The sequence below is a fragment of the Schistocerca gregaria genome, chromosome 1 (genome assembly GCF_023897955.1).
Source record: "Schistocerca gregaria isolate iqSchGreg1 chromosome 1, iqSchGreg1.2, whole genome shotgun sequence".
In the NCBI taxonomy this organism is placed as follows: Eukaryota; Metazoa; Arthropoda; class Insecta; order Orthoptera; family Acrididae; genus Schistocerca; species Schistocerca gregaria.
In genome coordinates this window covers 988345586-988366818 of record NC_064920.1, presented here as the reverse complement: position 1 = coordinate 988366818, position 21233 = coordinate 988345586, and the positions used below count along the sequence as shown (strand labels likewise).

The 21233-nt window shown below is 46.0% G+C and overlaps 1 protein-coding gene across 37 annotated transcripts in view; it reads left to right on the top strand.

The window, feature by feature from the left end:
- LOC126277939 (synaptopodin-2) overlaps positions 1–21233 on the top strand; it is a 388910-nt gene that overhangs the window by 54226 nt on the left and 313451 nt on the right. For 3 of the 37 annotated variants that reach the window (XM_049977561.1, XM_049977551.1, XM_049977534.1), the window contains exon 1: positions 15333–15436. The exons of 25 other annotated variants lie outside the window; for them this stretch is intronic. In XM_049977561.1, coding sequence (XP_049833518.1) covers positions 15377–15436 — 60 coding nt within the window. In that variant the 5' untranslated portion in view covers positions 15333–15376. Of the gene's footprint in view, positions 1–15285; positions 15437–21233 lie in introns of those variants that run through there. 9 more of the 37 variants (XM_049977799.1, XM_049977735.1, XM_049977646.1 and 6 more) reach the window with 5 other exon arrangements.

Below are 21233 nucleotides of genomic sequence, written 5' to 3'. Positions count from 1 at the left end.
CAAAAAAATGTTCAAATGTGTGTGAAATCGTATGGGACTCAACTGCTAAGGTCATCAGTCCCTAAGCTTACACACTACTTAACCTAAATTGTCCTGAGGACAAACACACACACCCATGCCCGAGGGGGGATTCGAACCTCCGACGGGACCAGCCGCACAGTCCATGACTGCAGCGTCCCAGACCGCTCGGCTAATCCCGCGCGGCTGTTATTTCTCCACAGTCCAAGAGATCAATAGTGTGCTGTGCGCAGAAGGTAAGGGCTGTGCCCTGCGAAGTACGTTTAGCAGAGTAGGGTCGTGTGGGAAGTTGGTTCTTGTGAGCCAGCGTCTGGAAATGGATCTTGGTGGCATTGATGCTCGTTTAATGTCAAGCCCTGAGTTGATGGGCATTTTGCTGCTTTGTGATTGCGTGAGCTATCCGACGATGGCTTGTTACCACTACTTGCTGAAATATAAGCCTAGTATGTCTTGCCGTGAAGGGCAATAATACGGGATGTAGACTGTCGTCGACGTACCGATGTGCTGTAAGGGGGCCGCGGATGACAACCAAATGAATCCTGCTATGATTTGAAACGGCACCGATGACCATTACTCCTGGTTGGCGGGCGACATTCAGACTGGTACACCACCGCTGTCGGAGGTATCTCCAGATACGTCTTCGGCCTGGAATCTCATTGACTAGAGCAGAATTGTCTTCATTGTTGTGTCCCGCTTCGAACTGAGCCCCGATGGCCCTGTTTGCATCTTGCGATGTTTCGGGTCCTACCTGTACAGTCATCTTTAAGGCGAGTCAGTGGTTTAGAAGACCGCTTGACGCAATGACATACCGTGGAGTAAATGCAACCAAAAGATGAAAAGAGTCTTTGATGTCAGTGAGAAAGTGGCGTTTCAAAAGGGTAGTGCCTTCAATGATGGAGTGTCCTATGCTTCTAATCACTGATCGTTCCCATTGCGAACCTCTTTGTCCGTACTGCACGTCACCGCCAATCAGAGGGCCACTGGAAGTTGTACCGACACCAAAGCCACCAGAACTATTCCATTCATTGAGGCAACAGGCGATATAACTTCAACAACATAGCGACTACTTCTAAAATATACTGAAGAGCAAAGGAAACTGGTATACCTGCCTAATATCGTGTAGGGCCCCCGTGAGTATTACTACTGGAGGGGACTGACACCATGAATCATGCAGGGCTGTCCATAAATCCGTAAGAGTACGAGCGGTGGAGATCTCTTCTGAACAGCACGTTGCAAGGCATCCCAGATATGCTCAATAATGTTCATGTCCAGGGAGTTCTGCGGCTATCGGAACTGTTTAAACCCAGAATAGTGTTCCTGAAGTCACTCTGTAGTAATTCGTGGGTTGTCGCTAGTATTTGCCAACTCCATTGGAATCAACATTAAACATGAAGGAATGCAGGTGATGAGACAGGATGATTACGTACGTCTCACCTGTCAGAGTCGTATCTAGACGTATCAGGCGTTCCATATCACTCCAACTGCACACGCCCCACACCGTTACAGAGCCTCCACCAACTTGAAGAGTCTCCTGCTGACATGCAGGGTCCACGGGTTCATGAGGTTGTCTCCATACCCGCACGCGTCCATCCGCTCGATACAGTCTGAAAGGAGACTCGTCCGAAGAGCCAACATGTTTCCAATCATCAACAGTCCAATGTCTGTGTTGACGGGCCCAGGCGAGGTGTAAAGCTTTGTGTCGTGATGTCATCAAGAGTACACAAGTGGCCTTCGGCTCTGAAAGCCTATATCGATGATGTTTCGTTGAATGGTTAGTACACTGACACTTGTCGATGGCCCAGCATTTAAACCTGCAGCAGTTTGCGGCAGGGTTGCACTTCTGCCATGCTGAACGATTTTCTCCAGTCGTCGTTGGTCCCGTTCTTGCAGGATCTTTTTCCTGCCACAGCGATGTCGGAGATTTGATGTTTTACCGCATTCCTCATATTCACGGTACACTCGTTAAAAGGTCGCACGGGAAAATCCCCACTTCATAGCTACCTCGGCGATGCTGTGTCCCATCGTTAGTGCGCCGACTATAACACCACGTTCAAAACTTACTTAAATCTTGATAACTTGCCATTGTAGCAGCAGTAACGGATCTAAAACTGCGCCACGCACTTGTCTTAAGTAGGCGTTGCCGACCGCAGCGCCATATCGTGCCTGTTTACATATCTCTGTATTTGAGTACGCATGCCTATACCAGTTTCTTTGGCGCTTCAGTGTATATGCTCATCTCTCACTCCCCTGGCCCCCCTTTTTCTCTCTTTGTGTGTGTGTGTGTGTGTGTGTGTGTGTGTGTGTATGTGTGTGTGTGCATATAACATGGGGAAATGCTTTTGTGTGTTCATGAGTCCACACATATATAGCAGCGTGCTTGCTTTAGTTCACTACGTGCACAGTTGCTTTTATTTGATTGTAAGCGTGCTTATGCGTCGTATGTGTGCGTTTGGAAACGAATTAGTTTCACGCCTCTTACGCACAAGTGACGCAACGATGACGTGATGCAGCAAGTGTCAAGTTTCGGCTAAACCATCGGCGCAGCTGTCACACGCTGCCGTAACTGTGACCACTGGCGGCGCTCCAAAGACGCATCGGGAGGCTCACAGATCACTGGCCCTGGAAGGGGGCTGGCGGGCTGGCGGCTGCGCACGACCCCAGTCATCGTCCTCTTACATTATGACTCTCAGCATCACTTTGATAAATTCATTTATTAAACGCATATTGCTTGTTAACGCACTTGCAATGTACTGGGTGGTTATAATTAAGGTGCAGCTACTTACGGAGCTCCCGTGTAGGCTCTAATTATCGTCCGGCAGCGAAACTTGGCAGATACGATAATGGGTTAATTCGTAACCGATTTACGCTGAAAAAAAATAGTCCCAATTTTGGCAAGAGGTGCAAATCTGACGCAGGCGTCTCGTCGATGTCTCCGGTGCTCATATTGAACAAATTGTGTAAGCAGCGGTTAATAAGAAAATAACATTATGTCTTTCTCACTTAACCATATAAAGTTGATGTTCCTGAGAAATACCGAGTCTCACCTTTATCTTCTATAAGGGGGTACACCGAAGCAATGAATTAATTTGTACCAGTGCCTGAATTCTTTCTCACTTGTTTTACCTTTCCTGCCTACATCCCGTTCCTAATCCTTTACATATCGAAACATTTCTGCACGTATTTCTTGCATTCAGAAAGGTAGATTTGTGCATGATGGTTAAAAATGGAATTAATATTTTTACAGCTTAAATCGCTTCCGCATTAACGAATTACAATGTCTGTCAAGTTTCGCTGGCCATACAATAATTACAACCCTCACTGGACTTCTGTGAATAGCTGCACTTTAATTATAACGTCTAGTATAGTTATTCAGTGAACTTGTCTCACGCGTAATAACGGAAAAATCGTCCCTTGCTTACAGTCTGAGTATCACTGCACTAAGCGTCTTTCCACCAGAGAAAAAATCTGGCTTCTGTATTAAAAGACAGCGTTATAGTATAGTAAGGCAACCTACTGGATTATCACTGTTGTGACGTTCATGCCTCGACCACTCGTGTCAGATTCACCATAGGTTCATACAAAATCTCGTGTCAAATCTCTTTTGCCGGAATATAAAATAATATTTTTTACGTGTATGTCTTTACAATTAGCAAAAAAAGGACAATAGTGAAGGTAAGCGCAACATTCAAAGTTGCCTACCTCGGGTGTCTGTTTTGAGTCTGTTATACGATCACTATTACATGCATCGTTGCCCTTTCCTCCCTCATCTGACTACACTCCCCGGAATGCCGAATTTCAGTATCCGTGTTTGGCCGCCATATCAAGGCCTCAGGCACCTGTAATGGGATTCTAAAAGTTCAAAACATGTAGGTTCTCTACGATACAACACGCAATGGCTCTACACCATGTAAGTCTATGTTGTATATGAAATGAAATGGTCGTATGGCAGTGTTGGCCGAGAGACCCCATTCGGGGAAGTTCGGCTCCCAGAGTCGTGTGTGAGTTTCTAAGGGATCACACTGCTGAGGTCATCGGTCCCTAGACTTACAGACTACATAAATGAACTTAAACTAACTTATGCTAAGAACAACATACACACACACCCATGCCCTAGGAAGGGTTCGTACCTCCGAACGGGAGCGGCCGCGTAATCCGTGACATAGCGTCTCTAAACGCGCGGCTACCGCGAGTGGCAAAGCCGCCAAGTGCAACCCTTATTTCAGTCGACGCCACGACTTGATGAGGATGAAATGCTGATGAGGACAACACAACACCCATCCACGAGCGGAGAAAATCTCCAACTCGGCCGGGAATCGAACACTGGACAGCTGCGTGGGAGGCAAGCACGTTACCACTCAGCTAAGCAGGCGGACTGTGTTATACATGCTATGGAGTCAGCAACAGACGACACACTGCAACTCGAGATCTCAACTCAGGTTCCAGTAATCTGTTCCCGATGGTACGTAGTGGCACTCTGTCCGGAGTTTAGCTACTCTCATCGTCTACTCGTCGTAGCCAGTCGAAGACTCCTACGATGTTCTCGTGGTGTTGTCCTACTGAAAATATTCTTGCTCGGTCTTCTTGCTAGACTACCGCCCGACCACCTCTGCAAAGTCGATGCTGATGGTATGAAGCACGAGATGAGGTCAGTCTCCGCGGTACTACATTCACGGAATGTACAGATACTTTATTTCCTGGTAGAAACAAAAGCTCCACCTCCCAAGAGCAGCACGCACACTTTGAATTGGCTCTGAGCATTATTGGACTTAACATCTGAGGTCATCAGCCCCCTAGAACTTAGAACTACTTAAACCTAACTAACCTAAGGACATAACACACATCCATGCCCGAGGCAGGATTCGAACCTGCGACCGTAGCGGTCACGCGGTTCCAGACTGAAGTGCCTAGAACCGCTCGGCCACAGCGGCCGGCCACGGCAGACAGTCTGGTAACAAATGACAGCCGGCCGGAGTGGCCGAGCGGCTCTAGGCGCTACAGTCTGGAACCGCGCGATCGCTACGGTCACAGGTGCGAATCCTGCCTCGGAGCTAACCACGCTATATCACACCGTAATATAATTAAATCGGAGCAATGTTATAGTGCAAGATAGTTGGAAGGAAACACACTGAAAAGGCATAAGAACAGAGATGCGCCATTACCTAAATAACAAACTTGTGCAAAATACATTGATGATCCAAAGCATGATGACCAATGTCGACCACGAGATTGAATGATGCCTGGTGATGTTGGGGGCACGTGACAACGGGATAAGTAAAGCATATAAGCCGGTCAGAGCTCATTGGGGAATTATTCTAGTGACAATACGGGTTGCAGACTGAGAAATCCACTGACATAACGAGTCTGACAAATTACAGATTCTTAAGATGCGTCATCTGCGAACGAGCATCTCCGAAATGGTGAAGCTTGTCGGTTGTTCGCGTGCCACTGCCGTGAGAACCTCCATGTCTCATAACGGACTGCTCTGTAAAGCAGGATAAGCAGTGATCGATAACAAATCTGACGACAAAGTACAATTATGGAAAATACAATTCAGCTCACATTAGTGGCATGGGTCTCCGCAATTGGTCATCCCTTAATGCTCCCAAGTTGGCTCAAACAATCATAAATTTCTATTGAGTAGGCACGATAACATCGAAAGTGGACCGTGGATCAGTGGAAAAGGCTCGACTGGTCGAGTTAAAAATTTCTTGGTACAACAGGTCGATGGTCGTGACCGGGTGCGCTGTTAACCAGGCGAACGGCTGCTCGAAATATGGACTTCGTCACGACCACAGGCCGGCGGGGGCTGGATTGTGATATGCTTCCATTGGACCTGTGGTACTTATGGAAGGCACCACGACTGCTGTAGATTGCATCAACATTATTGTAGACTATCTTCATCCCTTCATGCTTCATGTCTTTTCCGACGGCAGTCACATCTTCCAGGGGACAATAGTTCGCGTTGCAGGCCAATTCACGCTACTGGTGTTTGATGAACATGACAGTGAACTCACGTTGATGACCTGGCCACCAAATTTGCCTGATCCGAACCTGATGGACCACATCTGGGGCGCTGTTAGTGGGCTAGCTTCATGCCCACAAAGCACAGGCTGGTAATTTTACGGAATTACTGTGATCTGTGCATAGACATCAAGTGCCAAATACCTCCTTACACCAACTAAGGAACTGATGAATCTACGCTATGCAGAATCGCTGCTGTACTGCGTTCCAGAAGTGGGACAACAAATCAGAATGTTTCCGCTCATTAGTATACATCGCACCTACGATTCTGAACTAGGGGCATGTTTACAGGACGTTTTATTACAAAAGCTCGAAGAATGTACATGAGTGATCAGTGAAAAGCATTCTGTTTACACGACAGATTATACGAGGCCTCCGTGGATGCGACCATCACTAAAACTCATTTACCCACATCAAAAAACGTTTTGCATCACCCCATTTCCCAGAACTCCTGAAGATATTCGTTGACTATGGATACTCTATCACACAGTCCATTTGACTGTTCAAAGTCGTCACCAAACCCGTCCAAAGATGTAAACAGCCATGCATGAGTAGCGCCTATTAGACAGAGGGTGTCCGACAGCCGATCAGTTCCAGTCATTCCACCAGAAAGCAGGTACACGGCTCGTGTTGTCCGTAGTTCAACCATGTCTAGACAGTCAGTACCGCGGTACCATCGCGTCCGCATTGTTACTTTGTGCCAGGAAGGGCTCTCGACAGGGGAGTGTCCAGGCATCTCGGAGTGAACCAAAGCGATGTTGTTCGGACATGGAGGAGATTCAGAGACACAGGAACTGTCGATGACGTGCTTCGCTCAGGCTGCCCAAGGACTACTACTGCAGTGAATGATCGCCACCTACGGATTATGGCTCGGGGTAACCCTGAAAGCAACGCCACTATGTTGAATAATGCCTTTCGTGCAGCCACAGGACGACGTGTTACAACTTAAACTGTGCTGAATAGGCTGCATGACGCGCAGCTTCACTCCAGACGTCCATGGCAAGGTCCATCTTTGCAACCACGACACCATGCAGCGCGGTACAGATGGGCCCAACAACATGTCGAATGCACGGCTCAGGATTGGCATCACGTTCTCTTCACCGATGAGTGTCGCATATGCCTTCAACCAGACAATCGTCGTAGACGTGTTTGGAGGTAATCCGCTCAGGCTGAACGCCTAAGGTACATTGTCCAACGAGTGAAGCAAGGTGGAGGTTCCCTGCTGTTCTTTGGCGGTGTTATGTGGGGCCAACGTATGCCGCTGGTGGTCATGGAATGCCCCGTAACGGCTGTACGTTGAATGATTGCCATGCTCTGACCGATAGTGCAACCATATTGGCAGCATATTGGCGAGACATTCGTCTTCATGTTCGACAATTCGCGACCCCATTGTGCAGATCTTGTGAACGAATTCCTTTAGGACAACGACATCGCTCGACTAGAGTGGTGGGCATCTTCTCCAGACATGAATCCTAGCGAACATGCCTGAGACAGATTGAAAAGGGCTGTTTATGAACGACGTGACCCACCAACCACCCTGAGGGATCTACACCGAATCGCCGTTGGGAGTAGGACAATCTGGACCAACAGTGCCTTGATGAACACGTGGATAGTATGCCACGACGAATACAGACGTGCATCAGTGCAAGAGGACGCGCTACTGGGTATTAAAGGTACCTGTGTACAGCAATCTCGACCACCACCTCTGAAAGTCTCGCTGTATCGTGGTAAAATATGCAATGTGTGGTTTTCTTGAGCAATAAAAAGGGCGGTAAAGATGTTTATGTTAATCTTTATTCCAATTTTCTGTGCAGGTTCCGGGATTCTCGGAACGGAGGTGACGCAAAACTTTTTTGATGCGTGTACTTGTTAGAAGCTAATTTTGTCAACGAGGTAAATCCTTGCACAATGTGCGCGATTTACGTTTTTGCTAGGAACATGTTGCAAGATGGCATCCTATCTGGGCAATGCACTGCAAGTACAAGGCTCACGTTATCCGCCCTTTTGCATTTTTATCACTGAATTGAGGATTCCCACGGCAACCTGCGAAGTGCAGAGATCAAGTTAAGGATTTCGTTCGGATAATTGTAACTACCACAGGTCTGTTAAAACGTACAATGAGCACAAGGTGCAGTGCATTAAAAATCGCGTATTACGAAGAAATTTTCCGTGGCAGAGTTCTCTAACGGAAACCGCTGCAAGTGGGATCGGTGCTGAGCAGTCAGGGGGAGATTTTATAACACCCACAGAGAGGGCCGCCCAAGAAGGCATCCTGTGCAGAGGCGTCCCTTTGATCTTACCTTGGACCGGACGCCCGTACCAGACAACGGCGGCGCCTTCCGCGAATTGTGGAAGCGGCGCGGGTATGGTGCTCCGATGACTACCGCAGCCAACGGGTGCCTACAAAAAGTAACACTGATTGGACAACACAAAGCGAGCGGGAGTGACAGTGACTGGGTAGTTCATAAGAAAATTATTACTTTTGGACGGTCCCTGGCGCCAACTCCATCAACAAAGGAGGTGGCTTAGAAACCACTTGTTCGACCTATACTTGGGTATTGCTCATCAGTGTGGGATCCGTACCTGGTCCGATTGACAGAGGAGATATAACAGATCCAAAGAAGAGCGGCGCGTTTCCTCGCAGTGTTATCTGGTAAGCGTGATAGCGTTACGGAGATGTTTAGCAAACTCAAGTGGCAGATTCTGCAAGAGAGGCGCTCTGAATCGCGGTGTAGCTTGCTGTCCAGGTTTCGAGAGGGTGCATTTGTCGATGAGGTATCGAATATATTGCTTCCTCCTACTTATACCTCCCGAGGACATCACGAATGTAAAATTAGAGAGATTCGAGCGCGCACGGAGGCTTTCCGGCAATCGTTCTTCCCGCGAACCACACACAACTGGAACAGGAAAGGGAGGTAATGACAGTGGCACGTAAAGTGCCCTCCGCCACACACCGTTGGGTGGCTTGCGGAGTATAAATGTAGATGTAGATGTAGGTGATACCTACAGAAATTAAGTACTCCCGTTTTCGCTTCGAAGGGAAACGTAGCCTTTGCTCCGGTCCGCGCAGCGACGTTTTGGTTTTTCGCTCGACAGCCTGTACATTACTTTTGCACACACAAGATCTTCACAGCTGATCCACATCTCGACACCACGAGGAGGTCACCTGCTGTGGTTTCGACGTTCAGAGAACATCACAGGGCATATATCCGCAGCTCCGGCCGTATTCAAATCGCTCTTGCCGAGCAGATACAGAAGGCCAGTTGTGGGCCATACATGCAGTTCAGTGCATGCTCAAAGTATAATTTCCTTTTTTATGTCAATGACCTTCACGTTGATAGGTAAATCAACTAGAACGTCGTGCTCTCTGTCAGTGATAGAAAAGGTGCCAATCCGTACTGAAAAATGGAAAAAATCAAAAAATCAGTACTTTTCTGTTAGTTGTCATTTTTATCTATGCACACTGTGTCATAATTAATCAGGAGGCATTACCTCATCATGCATATTGAGTTGTTAATGTAAAAAACTAGTAGTAATAAAAATTTGTTTCATTTTCCACAATATTTCTGGCTTTCAGTTAAAAATTGCCTGCCAGTCTTCTCAATCCAGTCATTATTTTGGGAGATTATTCTTGTGTTTTTATTTAATTGACTCTTACTATGTGTACGGTGTGCGTCCTCAGCTGGAATGATTCTTCAACAGAGGCATGGGATTAAATGTCATATATTGCGTATAGGAGTCATGTCAGAGGGATTCTTTGTAGAATTCCGAGTTCGCATAATGCACCATCTGTATATCGTTTCACGGTGAAATAAACTCGGAGGACGCCTCCCAATGTGCAACAAAAATTTTTTGTAAGCCTCTGTGTCTCCATTCTGGACCAAGTGCCCGGCGTCTCTTAAGCTCCAAATGATTTACGGCGAGCCACGGTTTGTTGCCTCAGTTCTGACGTCCACATGGATCCCTGTCTTCTGTTAGTCGCGGTGTGTGTGTTTCCATGTTGTCATCCGCTCATGCGACTGTGCAGACTCACAGGTAATAGTCGCTATGATGGAAGGCGTGCAGGTGCGGGTAGTATCAATGCAATGTCAATGTGTTCATTAGTACTTCCCGGATATCTGCATACCGTCACAGAATTGTTCGCAAAAGGGGAACGCTGTAGTGAGGTTTGGAAGATAAAGCTAAGTGAGAGGTACTGGAAGATTGAAATTTTGGCTTAGGATATGCAACGTTGTCGTAGGGCACAGACAATAAGTGTTCCGGGACGTCCCGTAGTTTTAGTGGCAGAGAACAATTTTTTCCACAAAATCAGCGGAACTCTGCGCTGACGATTGCAGTTACGTTTGAGCAATGATAAATATCGCGGGAAGAGGACGCAGATGAAGATCAGACGGGAGATATGGCACTGAAAGAAGAATTTATAGAGCAGTAAAACAGCTAACTCGAAACAAGGCCTGGGAGTAGTCGACGTTAAGTCAGGACTGCTGACAGTCTTCGGAGAGCCAGACATGAGAAAACTCTTCCATCTGATGTCCAAGATGTATGTGACATGCGAGATACCTTCAGACTTCAAGAACAATATATTAATTCGAATTACGAAGGAAGCAGGCGCTGACAGATGTGAATATTACCTAACAATCAGTCTCATAAGCGATGGTTGCAAAATATTAATACGAATTATTTACAGAAGAATGGAAAAACTGGCGGAAACCAACATCGGAGGAGATCAGTTCGGATTCCGGGGAAATGTAGGAACCTGTGAGGCAATACTAATTCTACAACTTATCTTGCAAGATGGATTAAGGCATGACAAACGTGCTTTTATATCATTTGTAGACTTCAAGAAAGCTTTTGACACTGTTAACGAATTACCCCGAAATCCTGAAGGTGACAGGGATAAAATACAGTGAGCGAAAGGCCATTTTACTTCTACAGAAACCAGTCGAATCGAGGGTGACAAAAGCGAAGCGGTGGTTACAGAAGGGACTCAGGCAGGGTTGTAGGCTATCCTCGATGTCATTCAGTCTGTAGACTGAGGAAGCAATAGAGGAGACAAAAAAAATCTGCAGTAGGAATTAAAGTTCAGAGAGAAGAAATAAAAGCTTCAAGTTTTTCCGATGGCATTATAATTTTGCCAAAGCCACCAAAGGACATCAACGGAAGAAAAACTAGGATAATGGACTGCATTCGAATTAAATCAGGTGATTCTGAGCGAATTAGGTTAAATAACGCGACACTTCATATAGTGGATGAGTTTTGTTATTTCGGCAGCAAAATAACTGATATAACTGATGATGGACGAAGTAGAGGAGAATGAAAAATGTAGACTGGTAACAGCGAGAAAAGCCACAAACATATGGCTCAAAATTTTAGACGAACAGTTGGTGACAGGTAGGTTTTTCAAATTAAAATACAGAACGTAGGTACATTTGAACATTTTATTTCTGTTGTTCCAATGTGATTCATGTACCTTCGTGAACTTATCATTTCTGAGAACACATGCTGTAGATTGCGTGATTACCTGTAAATACCACATTAATGCAATAAATGCTCAAAATGATGTTCGTCAACCTCAATGCATTTGGCAATACGTGTAACGACATTCCTCTCAACACCTAGTAGTTCGCCTTCCGTAATGTTCGCACGTTCATTGACAATGCGCTGACGCATGTTGTCAGGCATTGTCGGTGGATCACGATAGCAAATATCCTTCAACTTTCCCCACAGAAAGAAATCCGGAAACGTCAGATCCGGAGAACGGGCCATGGTGTGATGCTTTGACGACCAATCCACCTGCCATGAAATATGTTATTCAATACCGTTTCAACTGCACGCGAGCTATGTGCCGGACATAAAAAAAATGGCTCTGAGTACTGTGGGACTTAACATCTGAGGTCATAAGTCCCCTAGAACTTAGAACTACTTAAACCTAAGGACATTACACACATCCATGACCGAGGCAGGATTCGAACCTGCGACCGTAGCGGTCACGCGGTACCAGACTGAAGCGCCTAGAACCACTCGGCCACACCGTCCGGCTGCCGGACATCCATCATGTTGAAAGTACATCGCCATTCTGTCATGCAGTGAAACATCTTGTAGTAACATCGATAGAAAATTACGTAGGAAATCATACATTGCACCATTTAGATTGCCATCGATAAAATGGAGACCAATTATCCTTCCTCCCATAATGCCACACCATACATTAACCCGACAAGGTCGCTGATGTTCCACTTGTCGCAGCCATCGTGGATTTTCCGTTACCCAATAGTGCATATTATGCCGGTTTACGTTACCGCTGTTGGTGAGTGACGCTTCGTCGGCAAAATAGAACGCGTGCAAAAAATCTGTCATCGTCCCGTAATTTCTCTTGTGCCCTGCGTCAGAACTGTACACGTCGTCGCCATGCAATTCCTGGGGCATATAAATATGGTACGGATGCAATCGATGTCGATGTAGTATTATCAACACCGACGTTTTTCAGATTCCCGATTCTCGGGCAATTTGTCTGCTACTGATGTGTGGATTAGCAGCGACCACAGCTAAAACACCTGCTTGAGCATCGTCATTTGTTGCAGGTCGTGGTTGACGTTTCACATGTGGCTGAACACTTCCTGTTTCCTTAAATAACGTAACTATCGGGCGAACGGTCCGGACACTTGAATGATGTCTTCCAGGATACCGAGCAGCATACATAGCACATGCCCGTTGGGCATTTTGATCACAATAGCCATACATCAACACTATCGACCTTTTCCGCAGTTGGTAAACGGTCCATTTAAACTCGGGTAATGTATCAAGAAGCAAATACCATCCGCACTAGCGGAATGTTACGTGATACCACGTACTTATAGGTTTGTGACTATTACAGCGGCATCTGTCACAAAGCGAAAAGGTGATGCAACTAAAACATTCATATTTCTTTACGTACTACACGAATATGTAATAAAAAATGAGGGTTCTAATTTAAAGAAACGCAGTTGATATCCGTTTGACCTATGGCAGCGCCTTCTAGCGGGCCAACCATTGCGCCATCTGGTTTCCCCCTTCAAGCTAGACGAGTTTCGTTCTTTGAAGGTTTTTCGTTTGATGCTTATTTCGTGAGATATTTAGCCCGGTCACTATCAATGGACCACCCTGTATATACGTCTTTCTTGGACACACAGCGTCAGATCTGCACCTGGTGGCCAGATTTGGAACTACTTTTTTCAGCATAAATCGGTTCTGCGTTAACATATTAGAATGTCTATCAAGTATCGCTGCTATACGATAATTAGAGCCATCACTGGACCTCCACTAGTAGCTGCCATACGATAATTACAGCCCTCATTGGAACTCCGCTGCAATTTAATTACAGGGTGTTACAAAAAGGTACGGCCAAACTATCAGGAAACATTCCTCACACACAAATAAAGAAAAGATGTTATGTGGACATGTGTCCGGAAACACTTAATTTCCGTGTTAGAGCTCATTTTAGTTTCGTCAGTATCTACTGTACTTCCTCGATTCACCGCCAGTTGGCCCAATTGAAGGAAGGTAATGTTGACTTCGGTGCTTGTGTTGACATGCGACTCATTGCTCTACAGTACTAGCATCAAGCACATCAGTACGTAGCATCAACAGGTTAGTGTTCATCACGAACGTGGTTTTGCAGTCAGTGCACTGTTTACAATGCGGAGTTGGCAGATGCCCATTTGATGTATGGATTAGCATGGGGCAATAGCCGTGGCGCGGTACGTTTGTATCGATACATATTTCCAGAACGAAGGTGTCCCGACAGGAAGACGTTCGAAGCAGTTGATCGGCGTCTTAGGGAACACGGAACGTTCCAGCCTATGACTCGCGACTGGGGAAGACATAGAACGACGAGAACACCTGCAATGGACGAGGCAACTCTTCGTGCAGTTGACGATAACCCTAATGTCAGCGTCAGAGAAGTTGTTGCTGTACAAGGTAACGTTGACCACGTCACTGTATGGAGAGTGCTACGGGAGAACCAGTTGTTTCCGTACCATGTACAGCGTGTGCAGGCACTATCAGCAGCTGATTGGCCTCCACGGGTACACTTCTGCGAATGGTTTATCCGACAATGTGTCAATCCTCATTTCAGTGCAAATGTTCTATTTACGGATGAGGCTTCATTCCAACGTGATCAAATTGTAAATTTTCACAATCAACATGTGTGAGCTGACGAGAATCCGCACGCAGTTGTGCAAGCACGTCATCAACACAGATTTTCTGTGAACGTTTGGGCAGGCATTGTTGGTGATGTCTTGATTGGGTCCCATGTTCTTCCACCTATGCTCAATGGAACACGTTATCATGATTTCATACGGGATACTCTACCTGTGCCTTTACAAGTACGACACATTATGTGTTTCATGCTCGATGGAGCTCCTGCACATATCAGTCGAAGTGTTCGTACGCTTCTCAACAACAGATTCGGTGACCGATGGATTGGTAGAGGCGGACCAATTCCTGGCCTCCACGCTCTCCTGACCTCAACGTTCTTGACTTTCATTTATGGGGCCATTTAAAAGCTCTTGTCTACGCAACCCCGGTACCAAATGTAGAGACTCTTCGTGCTCGTATTGTGGACGGATGTGATACAATACGCCATTCTCCAGGGCTACATTAGCGCATCAGGGATTCCATGCGACGGAGGGTGGATGCATGTGTCCTCGCTAACGGAGGACATTTTGAACATTTCCTGTAACAAAGTGTTTGGAGTCACGCTGGGACATTCTGTTGCTGTGTGTTTCCATTCCATGATTAATGTGATTTGAAGAGAAGTAATAAAATGAGCTCTAACATGGAAAGTAAGCGTTTCCGGACACATGTCCACATAACATATTTTCTTTCTTCGTGTGTGAGGAATGTTTCCTGAAAGTATGGCTGTACCTTTTTGTAACACCCTGTATACATCTTTCTTGGACACACAGCGCCAGATTTACACCTGGTGGCCAGAGTTGGAACTATTTTTTTCAGCGTAAATTGGTTCTGCGTTAACACATTAGAAGTATCGCTGCCACACGATAATTACAGCCCTCATTGGACCTCCGCTGCAATTTAATTATAATTACTTGGTAATAATAATATGGTTATATTCTCATCCCTTCGGAGAGTGGCATTAGAAGTTCTCGCTGGTCACGGGTCTTAATGGGCTCGGAGTACCGATGGGCAATCACACGGTGGGAGGTGTGGGGGCGTGCGAACTAGGTCGCAGAGAAGCTGTTGGGCCAGTGCGCCGGTGCACAAATAACCTGGCAGCGGCGGAGCGGCCGCGTCCGCTGGCGCCAGCGACAAGTGCGCGCTGTCCGGTCGGCGGCGCGCCATGGCGCGCGAGGTGCTGGGCGCGCTCTCCGAGGTTATGCAGCGCCTGCAGGGCGTACAGGTTAGTCGCTGCACATGCCTGCAATCCCACCGGCCCGACAAGTCTCGCCAGCCGCCTGTCTGCTAGCTTGGAGTGGCGCCACTCGTCTGTTTCCACGCTGTCTTGCTTACCATAACAAAAGGCCGCATGCACTATTGCGTCGAGGCTTGGCAGCCAGTCAAGCGATGATTTAGTACCAGAGTAGCTTAAGGTACAACGAACAGCGGTGGTAATGTTGAGTGTTCCCCATGGAAAAACACTAGGACCACACCGTTCGTGTTATACGTACTTATCCCGATACGTCACACCCCAGAAGCAAGTCTGCGTTTGTGCCAAGTGTCTGATCATAAACTAAGCAGATGTAACAATACGCACACATGTGCTTTGGCATCGTCTGAATCCGCAAGCAGCAAGGTAGACTCACTTTAACAGATACCTAGACTGGTCTATTTACCGACCAAAATAACATAGCGCTTAAGACCCTGAATTCTCATTTACGGAGAAAGAACTTCAAAATTTCTATTTAGCAACCCTCATTACTTTCTCTGTAGTTTCACTAAATCATTTTAGGCGAATGTTTGGAGATGGTTTCTTTTCAGAAAAGGCCACATAGTGATTCCTGCCACATCGTCGCTCAGCGAGTGACTTGGAAATCGATGAGATCCTAATCTCTGACCTCATAATAGTTTTACAGAAAACAGCGGTTCCTATATGTTAACGAAACTTAAATCACTGAGAGTGTCACAGTTGAGAGAAAGCTACAGACTTCTTGTCTGTTGCACTGACACTCACGTAAATATAGGCAGATCTAACAATATAAGAGCTTTGTCGTCATTCGTGAGCAACAAAAAGACACTGCAATAATCTAGAATGAGTATTTCACGCTACAGGCATTCTGTGTTGACACATTCTGACAGGTCAAAACTGGTGTCGGGACGTAACTCGCACCCTGGCCAATGCCTTTCGTGCAAAATGCTCTTACCATCTGGGCTTTCGAACCAAAACTCACATTTCGCCTGTGCTGCTATCGATAACAGCGTAGCATCGTGTCTAACAAAGCATTACAATGAAACACAGAGCCTCCTGTTTTTGAAATCTGTCGAGCACCGTGAAAATTTACTATAGCAACGGCGGCTGTGCACAGTACGACATGAGCTATTCAGTATTGTCAGATACGCTTTCATGTTCTTCCAGTTTTATTCACAATAAAACATTGAAGACTAGAATTAGTATGGTTTTCTATGCGCTATATTGAACCAGCGTCGATGAGTTACACTTATAAGGCTGTCGCAAAATATATTTACGTAGCTGTGGCTGATGAAAAAATTTCAAAGTAAAATTGTCACGACTAGGGCGTGTAGCACTCCCCTTTAGCGTTTTCGTAACAATTCTGAGTAGTTTCAGCAGTTCGAAAGTTATTCTCGTTGCCATTCGGTAAGTTTGTTGCTCATCTGAGCTTCTGGTTTTTAACTGTAGCCAAGAAAGCGTTGTGGACTACAACCAAGCAGCAAACATATGCTACACGTTTTTGCTCCGATTATATCATTGCCAAAGCAACGAAGCATGTTCCAAAAATAATTTTGCGTTTCGCCACTAGCGATTGACTGTGGGAAGGCTGCCAATAGCTGTTTGTGAGAGCAGCTTGAATGTCTGTTAAAAGAGCAGGCCGTTATAACAGAGACTGCGTTGCTTTCGTCCTTTCTCGAACAACCCCAGTGATAAATAAAATAATAACTCCCGTGAGCTTCATCTTAGCTGCCCAATCTTCACCCAAAATTCAGAGATCATGTATATTCCCGGAAACCAAACCGCTAATGGACTCAAGAACCAATGTCAATGACTTACTACGAAATTTCCAACGTCATTACTTCCAATTTCATTGTAAATTTATATTCTGGAACGTAGATAGCATAAACGATGTTATTTTTCAGATTTCGTATAGACGTTGTACACCTGTAAATGTCAAAAGTCATGAGATGCTTACCTCATACCGTTTAAAACACACTTAAACCGTTCACGAGGGGCATTTCAGACTCGCTATCTCTCTCTTTCTCTATCTATCTCTCTCTCTTTCCCTTTATGTCTACGGACGTCTTTCAAACGTACGTTTAATTAAGCCAACTTTGCAAGTCCCCAAGAGCGCGTTTGCTACAGGCCGGAAAATTTTAACTTGGATGCCATCTATGGCCATATTCCAGAGGTGCTCAGCTGATTTCATATGTGGTGACCTAAACTCACATCAGTTGTTGAAACTGTTCACAGTGATTTATAAATAGATAATGAACAATATTGCTGCAGCACCATGCATCACTTTCATCTGGAGCATTGGTTTCGCTGATGGGATGCCTTAAATCTTTCAAAGGAAGCTGAATAAAGCGTTTCCATTTGATAAACAATTCAGTTTAACTAGAAAATGCCAATCACACTACGTCCATACCATTACCAAGTCTTGATGATAAATGAGATCCTTAGTTTCATAAGCCCCACGATGAGCCTGAACACTGAACGGTTACCATGATATCGCGATACGTTTCCTATAAAGTACCGGTAGGCAGGGCACTAACGTAAGCCTTCTACTTGACCATACCCGCGTCAATCTCAAGTTTCTCTTTCGTCGGTCGCTGGACGCTGTGTCGCCTGCCTATGGATGCGAATGATTCAGTTGAAATGGTAGTGGTCAGCGTCATTAGAGAGATTTACTCATTCGCTATGCTGTCTGTAATGGAGGAGTATGATTAAAATCCCCATCTGCCTACCCCTGTTCAGGTCTCTTATCGCTTCCCCAAATCATTCTAGGTGCATTCCCAGATCATTCTTCCAAAACGCCATGCCCAATTCCTTCTCCCATTCTTGTACAATTCCAATTAGTTGGCCGTCTTTACTGATCTCGATGTCAATATACAGTGAGATTTCAACCTTCCCTCCAGCTGCTAAATGGCACCGATGGTAATATGCTGGCAGTCCTAATGCGGAAACACGTGATTGCCTACAAATCGAACCTAGCGATTCCCGCTTATCGTGGCAGAATAAGTTCTCACCAGAGGGCTAAAACCATGTCGCGAAAGTTTGCCTGTACCAGTACTGATTACCTGTATTCTTTACAGAGTCCCACAGCCACCTAGGTGCTTTGCCCTATACGCTCAGAGACCTTCTGTCACATAGCAACAACGAGCGCAGTGATTCACCGAACCAGACTAAGTTTCTACGCTTAAAATACGATCGCCAGTTTCACGCACGAAAAGGCAGCTGATGGTTTCGAAGGCATGCTACACCAGAAAGCATATTGTCGTCTTTGTTCCACTGCCATTAGCGCACTGATCTAGGCGTCAAATATCTCTTACATCTCACTTTCGATGTGCGTATAACGCGGCATCATGTCGCTCCCATGAAAGCACATCGCATGAGCATCAGACTTTGGTGATCACAGACAGTAGAAAGAGATAATTGCAGCTCTTTCAATGATGGTATATAATGCCTCTGAGGATGTACTTTCAGAGAGCTATTGTGTCCCTGCAGCTGAAGATGTTAAATTGCAGTATTACTTTCGCCATGGAATGAGGTTAAGGCCTTGCCCCGACAGAATTCCCGCATGCAGATTCAGAGAATTCTCTTTGTGATCCCATAAACACGTCAGGTAACACTTCTGGAGCACGAAAAACTCTGCATTTTATGCTCTTACATGCTATGATATCATCACTTGACAATATGCATACAAATGCACAAAACTCTCGGCACTTCATTGTGTACACTAAGCTCTAAGACTAACCTTGTTGTTTATTGCTTGCAACATTTACAGAAGCTGTAAGTGGCTCTAAGCACTATAGGACTTAATATCGGAGGTCATTAGTCCCATAACTAATCTAAGGACATTACACACATCCATCCCCGCAGCAGGATTCCAACCTGTGACCGTAGCAGTCGCGCGGTTCCGGACTGAATCGCCTACATCCGCTCGACCACAGCTGTAAGTACGCTATTCAGATTGTAAGAAAGCTTTCTGACTAAAGCCATACCTCCATCCATATACAAAGCGTGCAGTACAAACAGCTAGTAGATTTCGGACGAAAAATGAAGCAAGTGCAAGTGAAAATCGGACCTTAGGATAATGTTGCCAGTTTATCGCATGCATATGGCGGAACACCGACAAAGTCATACGACTAGCGGACCATCGCTTAGTTTACGAGAGATCCTGTTAAAAGTCGTGTACATATTACTATTAGGTGTTGCAGTTCCCGTAATTTGACTCAGGAAGGTAAGTTCATGGGACAAAATTTTTCATACACCACTTAAAGAGCACACTGATCTCCCTGAAGAGCTTTAGATGGTGTCTACCTGGTCCCAGGCGGTCATGAGTATGGAATCAGCGCCTTGGGATGGGACGACGTGGATGTGACAGAATGTCAGATTACGACTGTCGTGTTTGGATGTGCCCAGGACCACTTCATGAATGTTAACAAATTTGTTGGTGTATCAACGCGGGCTGTGAAACATGTCTACAAGGAAAAGTACACCGCTCGCACCCAATTAAGCGGTCTGAGGCTTCATCCTGTCAGTCGCTGACCAGTATGGTGTGGCAATAGAAGACAGGATAAGGAAAGCTGATGTTTTAAATTTCTCGTTTAAGAAATCATTTGCGCAGGAGAATAATACAAACATACCGCCGTTTGACCAGTGCAGAGACTCTCGAATGTATGACACCGTAATGGGCAATCCTGACGTAGAGAAACAATTCAAAGAATTGAAAACAAGTAAGTTTCCAGGTATGGTTGAAAGTCCAATTCGGTTTTACAAAGAGTACTCTATGGCACTGGCTCCTTAATTGACCCACATTTATCGCAAATCTGTCGCCCTGCGCTAAGTTCCAAGCCACTGGAAAAAAGCTCAGGTGACTACTGTTTATAGGAAGGGTAAAACAACAGATCCGCAAAACTACAGACCAATATATTTAACACCGGTTTGCTGCAGAATTCTTGAATATACACTCCTGGAAATGGAAAAAGGAACACATTAACACCGGTGTGTCAGACCCACCATACTTGCTCCGGACACTGCGTGAGGGCTGTACAAGCAATGATCACACGCACGGCACAGCGGACACACCAGGAACTGTGGTGTTGGCCGTCGAATGGCGCTAGCTGCGCAGCATTTGTGCACCGCCGCCGTCAGTGTCAGCCAGTTTGCCGTGGCATACGGAGCTCCATCGCAGTCTTTAACACAGTCTTTGTTACCGGTAGCTTCGAACAAGCAAGTATTAGGGAGATGCCTCAGGAATTCAAATGGAAGCCCTGGAGGGAAGACGACGATCTTTACGAGGAGCGCTATTGAGAAAATTTAGACAACTGGCATTTGAAGCCGAATGCAGAACGATTCTACTGCCGCCGACGTACATTTCGCGTGAGTATCACGAAGATAAGATACGAGAAATTACGGCCTTACGGAGGCATGTAGACAATCGTTTTTCCCTCACTCTGTTTGCGAGTGGAACACCGGAAGGAAATGACGAGTAGTGGTACAGGACACCATCCGCTACGCACCGAACGTTATCATGGGCAAGGTGTACGTAGATGTGGATGTAGAAGTAACACGGTGTAAGGACGATATTCGTAAAATAATCCGAACCGGCAGCGACTAGAGGGGAGTATCACACCCTGTCAATGGCAATCGGTTTCACTCCCGACAAGAATCACTGCTGTCAGCGAAAGCAGGTCCACCTCAACTATTTTCCGACTTAAAACAGCGAAGGGAACTGGACAACTTGAGTCAGATGCAACCCAAAAGGCCATAGCTCAAGCGGCCCGTGAATGGAACGTCTTTAAAA